The 12,938-nt window shown below is 52.6% G+C and overlaps 2 protein-coding genes across 2 annotated transcripts; both read right to left on the bottom strand.

Annotated features, from left to right (window-relative positions):
- Positions 1-5,083: 5,083 nt before the first annotated feature.
- On the bottom strand, positions 5,084-10,695 carry VOLCADRAFT_87798 (uncharacterized protein; the record flags this gene model as incomplete). The annotated part of the gene is made up of 11 exons (XM_002947511.1): positions 5,084-5,195; positions 5,609-5,644; positions 5,916-6,004; positions 6,462-6,617; positions 7,058-7,199; positions 7,485-7,557; positions 7,827-7,947; positions 8,099-8,194; positions 8,429-8,615; positions 9,496-9,540; positions 10,232-10,695. Coding segments are annotated over 11 exons (1,521 nt in total), but the record flags the coding sequence as incomplete, so codon positions are not given.
- A 244-nt stretch (positions 10,696-10,939) lies between these two features.
- VOLCADRAFT_57026 (uncharacterized protein) lies at positions 10,940-12,667 on the bottom strand (the record flags this gene model as incomplete). Its single annotated transcript, XM_002947512.1, has 4 exons — positions 10,940-11,186; positions 11,429-11,604; positions 12,270-12,349; positions 12,442-12,667. 4 exons carry the CDS (start codon positions 12,665-12,667, stop codon positions 10,940-10,942), a joined length of 729 nt encoding a protein of 242 aa, XP_002947558.1.
- Between the last annotated feature and the right edge of the window lie 271 nt (positions 12,668-12,938).

Below are 12,938 nucleotides of genomic sequence, written 5' to 3' on the forward strand. Positions count from 1 at the left end.
GCATGTTATGCATTCAATCTACCCAGCTGGCTTATGTCCAAAAGTATTCAAGTCATTCGGTAACTCACAAGATATTGAAAGGAGAGCCAGATATGCGAGCGCCACTACTGCTCGTCGCATCCTTGATTATTCATACAGCGCGGGGCGTGCTTAATTACACGTTCTTGTTCAAACTTTGCGGGCCTCAGGCCTACCTAACATGGGGTTCTTGGGAGAGGAGGATGGAGGTTAGAACGTGATAGTGAATACTACGATACCGGTACAGGTAGAGTGCTTTGTGATAGCGGGTCTACCCACCAAACCGCGGACATCTGTCAGCATGAGCAACTGAGTGCAGGTGATATCTACGCTTTCCGCTTAACAGCATATCGTAAGGCCCCTGAACGGCAACCGAACTCAAGCGACGGGCTCCGTTGCAACACCCAACGTATCCTCTTCCCAATGTTTACATTGATACCAACTATACTGATTTCAAATTCCATAACTGATACCCCGCATGGATTGCGAAAATACGCCTGACAAGTTTCCAAACCTTATGGTTGGTGCTCTGGTGAACAGCTAACGAACACTCTGTTTGCACGCCCTTTTGCAGGAAATCGCCGACCCAAGGCGAGCAGTCCGCCACACAGAAGATGACATCTTTATGTAAATAGATCATTTTACTATGGATATTATGGAGGAAAAAAACATTTCGACTGCCCGTACTCGGAAGGTTACGGGCAGTTACAACCTTGACCAGCATCAGTCCATTTGAATTCAAAGTACTGAGGTCCCTGACCTTAGCATAACCTCTCCTTCGATCCTCGTCTTGTAGTCTTTTCTCTTTTCAGTACAGCGAACTTGCTTCGCAACAACCTGCATCTCTCCCTTCTTAGGGTTACCTAATCGCCTGGAGGTTTACCTTCCTATCTTCCTATGCCCCCGCGGGGGGGAAGTCGGCCGACTTCCAACCTTTCCATCTCCCCATCCTTCCAACTTTCCAACTACCCACCTTCCCGGTAGCCCGCATTGCCATCTAAAAGTCGCACCACATCATACCGGCACCGCACAGTTGCACCTTATCGTGCTGGTGTGGTCAGCTCCACCGGCAGTGTTTTTTTTTAAGTAATGTATTACTTTTAAGGAATAAAGAGGCCTTTTTGGCCTTTGGAAATAAGGAACAAAGTGAGGCCGATCCGTACATTTTCATTCCTTCAGCCAAAAACGTCCATTGCTGCCAGATTGCTCCGTAGTGTGCAGAACTTAGTATTATCGATCATAAAATAGATATGAGGGGCCGTAAGAAGGTCAAGCCCGTGAGTCAACGCGGCATAGCAGAATGTATGACCGGTCCTTCCATAGACAAACACGCAAAAGGCAACGACTTGAACGCCGAACAAACACAAAAACAGCAAGATAAGTCTGAAATTTTTCCTGATAAAGGCGTTTGGGACGGCGGTGCTGTTGTAACTTACCGGGGGGGGGTCTGGGGGGGGGCGTANCCCCCCNNNGCGCCCCACTCTTAAGGAATACATAACGGCGACGCTAGCAACTTTGTTACTTAGGTTGGAATAAATTGAGACCCCCCCTAAATGAAAAAAAAATCACTGTCCACCGGCCATTTCATTCTCCTGCATAGTACCGCTGTTAACCTAGGACGGTGCGAGCCGCTGCCGCGTAAGCGATCTAGTTGAATGGCCAGATATGATGTTGCGCCATTCACCTAGAAGCGGCCCCGCACAGACGCTGCAGTGCTTAGTGCAAGGGAACAGAGGCCAGAACACTAACGGCTGTACGACAGATAAGATGGAATGTTTGGTATAAAGGAGATGATGTTCTGACTGAAAGATTGTTCTGTGATACCTGTAACGGTTAAGGTTGGCTTTACCTACACAGTTCCACTCGCCTATATCTTAACAGTTTTTGTGTGTGTGCGTTGCATGGGTAATGGTAGATGGGATATATATAAAACAGAATTCAATTATCCCTACACTAGAAGGCGGTGCTTGGAGAAATAGACAAGTGGCGGGAAAAGATATGGGGCAAGGATGGATGATTAGGAGGCGTCGGAAGCCATGGAAAGGTGCTGGATGTTGCACGAGGAGGCGCTGGAAGGACTGGAAGGCGCTAGAAGCCATGGACAGCTGTACAGCTGTGCAGGCTTACATGTACCCTTAGCAGCACGGGCAAATCGATGCTGTCACAGTCAACAATCTGTCGCCAGCTTTTCCGACTCCTTCACCTCATTCGCAGGTGTACGTGAAAAGACTGGCCCGCTGTGCATTCTGCTGCCGTTCGGCTCCCTTCCAGCGCGTTTGGGAGAGAGTAGACAGCCATAGCTTGCTATCGCCGCAAATTATCGTTATGAACGTAACCACGCCTGCCATAAACCTTCTCAATATTTGTTTGGGTGCGGCTGATCCGTTTTGGATCTTCAGTTACCAGTTACTACCCATTTCAAACGACTTGAAATCCATTGGGGCTTTCTGTTCAGCTCCGTGCCCGGTCCGTCCTTGCTATTGATTCCCTTGGATTCGCTGCATGGTAAGGGGGATCGCGGCAATGCTTTCGCAACCACTTCCTCTTGGCACTCGCTCCAGCCTGTAATTACCGGTTATAACTAGGTTACACTTACAGCAGCAATAGATCGAGACACACACACACATGCACAAAACATGCATGCGGACGCGCTTTTTGGTGTTTAGGAGGGATGCGAACTAAAGAACCCTCACCTTTGATTTGCCTCCCGAGCCCCGGACTCTTTGGCATTGGGTTTACAGCCGAACACACGTCCACCTTGTCCGCGTCTCTATTCGTTTTCGGCCTAGCTACCATTTCTGTACTGACTACTGACCTGTCCACACATACGAAAAGCACACACATACGTACACGCACATGCTCAAGACACACACGCAGACACACGTACAGACGTGCAGACACAACACACACGCAGACACACGTACAGATACACCTACAGACACACGCGCAGACACACCTACAGACACACGCGCAGACACACCTACAGACACACGCGAGGACTAAGTGCCCTTTTTCTCGGGTAGCCGTAGCATGCAAAGTGTTTCAGCGGCAGTGTGCAAAAATGTGTTTTCCCCCAACATGCACCCTCCATACGACAACCAATGCGTCAAACACGTAACACGTTCGTTTAGGCTGGTATATGCCCTTAAATGCCCGCAGGCCAAGGGCAATGACACACAGGTATGTACACCCAACTTTACGTTGCCGCAAGTGAAATAACCATCCTCATCTGCACCTCAAAAGTTACATGTTTTCCCTGCTGCTGCCTTCTCCGAGACCATACGGTGCCAACTTCATTAGCACAGTGCAAGTACCCCGAATATGCTGAATGGCCGAAGCGAAGGAAAGGACCATTTTCGTGGAAGCTTCAAAAGCACTGTGGAGTAGCAGCATCCTTAATGGCGAAAGAGGGAACCGCCAATATCACTTGAAGTAGTAGGCCAGGGACAGCAATGCGAATAGTGCGAGGAGCTGCACTCCCAACAGCCAATGCGAGGTTGCACCGGCGGTCACAAAGTTTACCTGAACGAGCGGGTTGAGTTGGTTGGAACGTTTGGAGGGGTGGTTAGGGCCAGGTGGTTAGGGCGTCATCAGCAACTGGCGTTTAGGGCCCGTGCCGGTTCGCGTACAAGCATGAAGCAAGCTCAGAACTCTACGCAGAAACAAGCTAATGTACGGCATACGGTTGCGGAAACACGGCCCTTTAGAAGGAGTCAGTTGGCAGATCGGTTGGTTATTAGTTTGTCAGTATGACAGGTGCAGCGGTTTGCCGTGCACCTGGTGTGTCGATGCGTGCCGATCAGCAGCCTCCCTTGCAGGTCATTCCAGCCTTTAGGCATATGCACTGTTCTCAACAGGATACCCAAAATCCCTTATGATCAACTAATCAAAATGCGCTTCTGTGTTCTGTGGCCAAGGTGACGAGGGGAGAATGCCTTGGTTTATTATCCTAGGGTTTAACCTTGCTAATCCCAGCAAGGGATTTCCGAAACTGTACATCGAATGCCCACAAACCGCGTACGTCTCCATTACGTGCATTACTACCCACTTGTGCCACTGACAACATCAGCGCCATGGCGGAGAACGGATCGAAGTTCAGAGAGAAAGGGTGGCCTGCAGACAATAGACAGGCAGGGTTTGGTAACGTGTTTTTCGCTGCAATGATGTGTTCGACGTTATTCATAATCGGGCATAAAGGCCAGGAGAAGCTCGCACAATACACAAGCCCGGCTTATGCGCCGCTTTTATCTCTAAAAGCCCCAGAGCCCCGAATCAGGAGTTCAACAGCAGTCCTTAGAAGACATCTAGGAGTAATTCAAGAGTCATGTCCTATGCTTCGTATTGTTGCTCGTCTTCTTGCCGCGTAACCAAGTTCACAAGCAGTCAGGAGGATCCATGTTCAACCCAATGGGGTTGGATGACGCCCGGTGTACAGCTCACGCCGGCCTGCGGAGTGTCTTGTAATAAAAGGACTGCCACAACATCCGACACAGATAAACATACAAGCGTGCTCACCGGACACCCATCCGACCACCACTGCCAGCGGTACGGCAAACAGCGCCACCTGGATGGACGACCCGATGGCCACGCCCATAGATCTATATACGGTAGGACAGCAATTAGAGAAGTTAACAATGCCAGCACACAAAGAAATCACGTCGGCTTTTATTGGGCTTTTATTGGGCCTATTACCAAAAGATATGTAGATAATAATAATGCCAAGTGCCAGAGTTAGGGTTTTTAGAAATCCATTCCGGCGGCCGCGATTATCGGGATCGGGTCACATATATATTCTGTAATGCTTCCGCATAAGGTTACTCTATATGTTATTCCATGTTTCAATCCGTCGTAGTGCATACGTAAGGACCGCTTTGTAAAGTTACCTATTCTCCTATTGCAAACGGATATTGGCCATTACCTGCAGCCTGCAGGAATTAATAAATTGCACTGTTCTCTGGCATTGCGCCCTTAGCATTCTCAGGGGCCAGGTCAGCGTTGGTCCACATCGACATCAGAACATGAGATGCAAGCAGAGATACACAAGTACATGGGCCAATTTACCCCCTCACAGGTCCATCTTGTTCTTGGTAGCCACGATGACAGCCGTCATATGTTCGCATGCGTTGCCGGCAATGGGCAGCACGATGGTGCCCAGAAAGGCCTTCCCAAGACCGGAGCTGGGCCGACGGTGGGACAGGGGCCGAAAGCGAGGCTGAGCATGATGTGATATAAGGATAAAAGCATATACAAATATATAATGTATCGGAATCCCGATAATGCATTAGGAGCGTGTATTCTATTCCCGAGCGTGTACTCCCTTAAGTAGGAACCTATGACCTAAGGGGTGAATGTATTCAAATGTAAAAATAGCTATGTCATCTTGTGGAATCCCCCGCTTGAAAGCGGCTCCGTGGCGTAATGGTGGCGCGTCGGATTCCAAACAAGGAAATTATCCGAAGGTTGTGGGTTCGATCCCCACCGGGGTCATTTTTTTAAGAGTGGGCCTACGAAATTTCCGCCGTGAATGGTCTTTCCTTCCTGGATAATCACTCCATGGGAACACCCTATCTCCTTCTTAGGTTGTCCTCACCGCTTGCTGAACGTTTCCAGCGACGATGTCAAGTTCCTGTGTGCCAGGTATACAGAGCAGGTGGCGAACGAATAAATTTAGGAAACTGCAATAACATTGATACAGTCACCGTATGCTGCATATTAGAGCACGTATAACATGCATATCTACACCGTGCCGTGTCCGACATGGTGATCGGCAGATCACGGCAGTGGGCGAAGTGGTACGTGGCTATATTATCTGCAGCCCCGCGTATTACCTTTGTGTGGATACACTCTGGGCAAGACTAATGACTGTGGGGCCTTACAGTCTCTCCGTCCCTACTCACTCGGACGCTACAGCCACAGTTATGGTGATAGCGGCCAGCAGCGTGATGGAGGTGAAGAGTGACAGCATGGGCTTTTCCTCAGGCCGCAGCTGAGGCTCGGCACCATGACCGCCATTGTCCCTGTTGCCGTTACCCGTATCACTGGCGCCACTACCATCGCCGCTGCCACCGTTACCATGGTCGTCCTGTAAGTATGTAAGTACGTACTATGTCAAATATAGGAAACAAGGTACCAGAAGGAGGGAAAGAAGTGTACGACCTATCTTGCTTCAATTTCCGAGCAGGAAGACATGCCAAATTGTTGGCAGTCACTTTCCAAATGTTTGGACTTCCTGCACGGTGTGGCTTTATCCTTCGCCCCTTCCCGAGCCTACTACGGCCTCTCAAACCCAGTGGCCCCCAGTAGCCCCCGACAAGCTCTTTCTTGCCTGCATTTCCCTCCCACGCCTTTCCCGCTCACCCTCCTATGCGGCGAAGGTCCGCTTTCCTCGTCTTTGAACCCCTTCTTCCCCTCTCCCTCACCACACGTGCTTCACCGCACCTCACCTGGAAGAGGTACACGTGGGTACCTAGTTGGAAGCCCAGGTAGCAACCGTAACTGCCAACCGAAACCGGAAGAGTTGTTAGGAGGTTAACAGCAGTGAGGTTATTTAATTGGGGAAGGTGGAAGCGGATAGTGCGTGGAGAGAGGTCAGGAGGGGGCTGAGGAGGGCAGATAGAGGGGGCCCTTAAAAACAAGAATCGCAAACCCAGGTCGGAAAAGATGCATTGTGCTTACTGATGTAAGAGAAATGCAACAGGAAGGGAAGGACGAAGTCACAGCTGAAGAAAGTAGTGTTATTATAAGGATTTATCAGTAATTAAAGTAGCTTCTACCACGGCTAGGAAGGGGGAATGGAGAAGGGAGAAAGGCCGGGGTGCACTGCGGGGCACCTACCCCCACGGGCGCGGGACTGCCGGCCTTTCCCACTCAACTCTCTCCCACCCCTCGCCGCAACCCCGCCCCGAACCCCCGCACCCCGCCATTACGCAACTCACGCGGCCACACACATATGTGCATATCCACCCACCTACAACCACGTGTAGATATGCTACCACTGCACACCCGCTCCTCAGGCCAACCCAGATACCAACCCGCGCACCCACCACAGCAGCATCACAACCGCCGTCCCCCTACTGATGCGCAGCACCATGTCCTCCCGGTCCTGGGGGTTCTCGGCAGTGAACATGAGGCCGGCGCCGGTTGGGATGAGGAAGGCCAGGGCTGCGACGAACAGCAGCGAGCTGGGGAACGGGAGGGGTGGCGCAGCAGGGGGGACGTGGGATGGAACAGAAATATGCCATATAAATGTACATGTGATAGAAAATAATACGGCGTCGCGACGGTGGTGTGCGGGGAGAACCGGAGCGAGCGGTGGCGGAGTTCATGTTTATGACGACGGTTGGGCTGGCAGGGGGGACAGCACAGCAGGTTCTTGGCTGGGAACCAAGTTTCCTACTTAAAAATTTCCTGTCTTCGCATGTGAACCTCTCCCTCCGCCTCTTCCGGATTGATGTTCTGGGTCAAACCTTGAAGCCTGCGTGCCGGTGGGGTTGAACCTTTGTGTCTTGTTGTAGAGGCCACCGAAGAAGAAGCTGCAGCCTGGGCGGGAATCAGAGCGAGGGTGGCATGGCCCGTGCAAGTTCATACTCGGTTTTCATACCGAGTGTGTGCTTTCCTCGCTAGTATGTCACATTTTGCACGGCAGTTGTCGGGAATGTCAATGGCGAACGGTTAACGACCACAGCAGCCGCGTGCACGCGCACTCGGTGCAACTGAACACTGTCAAAACCACGCTCGAAAGGGTAACAAACCGCTCTGGCAGTTAATGACCGTTGCCTCGTAACCAAAGCCACCAACTATCTACCCACCGGTAACGAGCAACAGATTGGAGAGAATGCTCCCCAGCAGCGACGCCGCCACAACATCATACAAGCCGTTGAACAGCGCCGCGATGGATAGAATGATCTCCACGATATTGCCAAAGGTGGCCTGGGTGACCATTAGTAGGGCCCGCAAAATGTGCATGCGTGCGCATAAGATGAAGGATAAGAAAGAGGAAGGGTCCAAAAGATGGCAATGAGGAGGACGACGGGCCCAAACGATGGACGCGCGACAAAGGTTTTCACGTGCCCTCGCGTACGTTAATCAGGCCACCGATGACGGAGCCGTACCGCAGCGCCAAGTCCTCGGTGACGTCTCCCAACAGCAGCGCCAGTGGAATGAGAGCCGTGAAGTTCTGGAGGACGGGGAGAGCGAGAAGGAGGCAGAATGAACAAGTAGGGCGATCAAGCGAGGCCAAGCAAGCGAGCAGTAAGCACGCAGGAAACAAGCCTGCAAGCAGGGAAAATATCAAGTAGAGCGGTATCAAGTATAGAATAATTAGATGAGTGTACACAATAGCAGGTTGACCGCCGAGTTCGTTTCTTGCGCGTTCGATGCGTGAAGCAAGGTCGGCCAGAGCCTTACCTACCAGACAGAATACGTAAATCACACCCCATTTTAGGGCCCCTGCTATAATACCCATAGGCACTGCCACCAGAAGCACATTGACCCAGTTGCTCAGCATGTCCTTCAGAGCGTTTAAGTCGCTGTACCACCATGGCTCCTCCTTGCCAAGCCCAGATTCGGCGACCGGCACTTGACGCAGCAATGCCTCTCTGTCTGCAAATGATTGGAAATTTCCTGAGAGGATCGGTGTGCATGGACGGCTGTCAAGCGAAAACTTAAATGCATGTCCGGTACCGTAACTTTGAGATAGACCGGAAGGGGCTGTCATGCCAACTCTGGCTTCATATTTCCTGTATTATAGAAGTTCTGGATTATATTTGTCAATTGGTTACTGATCCTACCTTCTGCAAGTAGTGCAAAGCGGCTAGCGGAAGCCCTTCTCTGCCACTCATTTTTGGTCCGAATTAAGACCCGCGCCTTGCTCCAGACGTCCATGCCAGTTAATCTGTTTTACGCGTCTAGGAAACCCCTAAAGGCGATGCAGTAAGCCGCGCCGTTGACCTCTATCAACTTCCGACACAGTAGTAGATGGCTCTATGATCTTCTCACCTGAGCGTTAAAAGAGGCAAATAAAAATAAGCCACACTGCCCTATTAATTCAGATCTAATTCTCAACCGGAAGTCGGGCACTAAGCGTGTGACAGTTGGCTTCATTGTAACAATCCAACGGTAGAGCAGTACAACAGGAACTCGCGGTCTCGACGAGAACGAACCGCAAGCTCGCATCACAAGCCGTCGAACAATATAGTACTGATAAAGCCAATTGTAGAATTAATCTCGCTAAATAAATAAGGCAGTAACAGAATCATTCCCCAGCAATCGTAGCGATGGACTTGGAAAATGGAGGCCATTTCCATTGCGCCATTGCTTCCTGCCTCGACTAGTCACGAGGGGGTTCAGGCCGCTCCACGGTGAAATCAGGTGACATCGGGTTCCGGACCTAACTGTGAACTGTGTGGTTGGCCAGCAGCTGTGATAGATACTTACCATGGCGTGGCCGTTACGATTTAATATATCCCTCACTCTTACCGCAAGAAAATGAAGGTTCGAAGAACGATGCCTGGTGTGTTGTGCCTGCAGGTACGCATGCGAGGCCAGTTCCAGTCAACCTCTGGGGCCTACCTGCTCCCTGGTGGAGGAAACGAAACGCCTCTTGACGCCTGAAGCAACCTGCAGGGTTTAGAGACCCTGGCATACCCGCGGCCGCGTTCCTCCTTTGCTGACAAACATTGAGCTAGGTGAGACTACAATACGCACAGGCACATGGTAGACGGTTGCTTAACTGCTCCCGTTTATGAAGCTTCACCCTCCTTTTTTCTCAACTAAGTGGGCTTCCGCATATTCATGCTCGCCAATCCTTTCCCTTCTTCTGTTGCATCGACCCCTCCAACGCAACCATGACGCGTTCCGACGACGCGGTGATGCACCAGCACCAGCACCACCACCAGGGCCCCGCCAGCGAAGGCCCGGGGCCCCCAAGGAGCCCCTCACGGGTACCGGTGCGTCACACAGCCAACACAGTCAGGATGGGCCCAGCCCCTCCTCAGTTTGCATCCGCCCCTCCCTCCTTTCCCCTTCCCATCACACTCACGAATACGGGACCACGTCCGGCCCCAGTCCCGGGGGGTATGTAAACGGGGATACGGGGAATGCAGCGCGCTAATCGTCATAGCTTACAGGTTCCTGAGCGGCGCAAAGCTGCAACAGATGCGCGTGCTTTAGGATACCCAAGAAAAAACCCCATGGCGTCAAAACACCCCCTCACACCACCACCAACAACAACAACGGGGGTTGTCCCCACTGGCCATCGCCCCAAACCAGGAAACCAGCTAGCCGCACACACAAGCACCGACCGTCCCTAAAGGTACGACTGGGTCCTAAACTACACCGCCCCTCGATGTCCACACGCGAGTACAGCAGGGCTACAGCAGATGAACTCTTGTAGAAAGGAAGTCTCCGGCAAATGACCACACCGGCACCACCACCACCAGTACCCCCAGCACCGCAAAAGGACTCGCAAGAGCTGCAAACGGCCGGTGCCCAGTCTGCCCAGGTCTCCAGGAGGGTCCCTCGACAACACCGGGACACCGGAGGACACACCCGCATCACCTGAAAGCTCCGCAGCCGGAACCCTAAGTGGGCAAAGATGCCCAACGGCCCTCGCGGTAGCCGACGTACACATGTGGGGCCCATGCGGCGCCATAGGGCCCGAAGACACGGGTAGTCCGCCTGGGGCCCCCCGACAGCGTCGTGGAGATGGGTGAGCGGCCTCACACCGGGAGATCCGAGGAGTACAGATCGCCAAGGTAACCCCCTTCCTCGGTTAGATAGGCGTGTGCGTATACATTTCAACAGGCACCCCCAGTCCTCTACCATTACCACATACGCATACGTCAGCTCCGTGCAGCAGCAGCAGCAGCAGCAGCACGTAGTATCGAACATGCCGCATGCACAACACACACACACACACGTCTCAACCGATCACCATGCCGCCCTCCCCGACTGATGCGGCCGCCGAAAGCACACCCGGCGCGTGGGTTGGGAAGGGCATGTCGTCCACGAACTGCGGCACTTGGTCGCCGCGGACGTAGGTGTGGTGCGCACCCGTGCCGTCCAGAGTGATGATGCGGATGGTGCCACCCGAGGAGGCGTCCCGGGTCATGGCCAGCGCCAGAGCCTCCTTCACCCAGTTCTCCGCCTCCTCACGGGTCATGCCCTCCCTAAGTTGGGGAGTCCACAAAGAGGAGTGAGAAGAGACACAGATACACAGGGTGGCACGCAAGTACAGGGTGCCGTACATGTCGTACAGATGGCAGGTATCCGCAAAACGTGGTATCCATTAGGGTCCTTTTCTGGACTCGCTCCCTCGCAAAACGGACAGCCCTGGCCACATAAAGGCGCAACAATTCGCGTCTTTCTCTCTCTCTCTCTCCCTCTCTGTGACCCCCTATATCGTGCTCACTTGAACTCGCTGTCGCAATAGCCCCAGATGTAGGTGCTGCCCGAGCCGTCAATGGCCCACTTCTCCTTGACGAGTGTGCCGCCTATGGGCGCGCCGAACACCTGACCTCCTCCGTGTTTGTCCCAGCCCACCACCAGCATGGCACCCACCAGGTGGTCCTTGTTGTTGTAATTTATCTGAAGAGGGGAATATATATGTGGTGGTGGTGGTGACGATGATCATTATGTGGTGATAGCGTTACAAGAAGCAAAGAGTTCACTGCCGACGTATTAAAGTGACGAGGGGGTTCGGGGCAGGTAGAGGGGGTGGAAGTGGGTTGGAGAATGTGGAGAATCTTATGATGCAGGGAGCAAAGCTCAGCTGGGAAAGGTGAGGGCGGTGGGGCAGGTGGGAATGAAAGATTAAAGCAATCGAAAAACAAGAGAGCGGAGGAGCTGGGTGGTGCTCTGCAGGTAAGTAGTTGGGCACAGGTCGACATGGGAATAAGCCGGGTGAGTGATGGGTGGTGGTGGTGGTGGTAGTCCATGCTGCCAGGTAGGTGGCGTGGCTTGTGGGAACAAACAAGGAAGGTGTGGTGGGGGGGAAAACGGCCGGCACCAACGCACGCAGGGTGCACCGAGGGTTGCTGTCTTGTTGGGTTGGGGGTGTGGGGTAGGAGTTGGAATCATGAAGTGGGTTCCGTGCACGTTCCGGCCTCCATGACGAGGTCCAGCCTGGCGAGGATTGTGGCCAGCTCATCCTCAGGTGAGATGGGGGAGAGCCCCAGGAAGCCCAGGAAGCCCCAGGCTTGCCAGCCCCAGGCTGCCAGGTCCGATATCATTTGCGTGGCTTCATGGCTTACCAGACGGACAAGGTTAGCTGCCATTTCCACGGAGGGCTCCTCCCCAGACTCAGCTATCATATGATTCAAGTAGTGTCTGACTGCGGCCACAATGGAAGGAAGCATGAGGGTGTGACGCATGCTGCCGCAGTTTATGCTCCTGCGGTGAACCGTCTCCACAGCCAAACCTCACCATTGTCACTAATGATTTGCGTGTCTGGAGCACTACCCGAGCGGCAGAGAAAAATGTACTCCGAAAGAGGCGCGATCTTGTTAGATGCGCGGTTCATAATGTAATTCCCAATGCTAACTCGACCGTCAGCTCCTAAAACGGCTCCTCCTTTATATGTGCAAGCTACAATTGTGGTACCCGTTGAGGGTGCAGCCTCGGCATGGCTGGCATCCCGCGACACGTCCATGCTTCGTGGGGTCAAAGCAAAGGATGCTAAGTTATGATAAGATGTATGTAGTTTGAAGTTACTACTATTGCGCAATAACTCCTCAGGCTCATGGTAGTACACAGTACCTTTCGCCCAACTGCAATCCAAATCAACCAAAATGCAGTATCGCGTAAACGTTCCTCTTTGCCGGCTTATGGGGTACTGCTGTAACTTCTACACTGTTGTATCTCAATGCACCAGCACGCCAATAGAACCTTTGGCCGCGACTCCGCAAGTGCATTCTCAGTCG

This window comes from Volvox carteri, assembly GCF_000143455.1.
Source record: "Volvox carteri f. nagariensis unplaced genomic scaffold VOLCAscaffold_6, whole genome shotgun sequence".
Classification (NCBI taxonomy): domain Eukaryota; kingdom Viridiplantae; phylum Chlorophyta; class Chlorophyceae; order Chlamydomonadales; family Volvocaceae; genus Volvox; species Volvox carteri.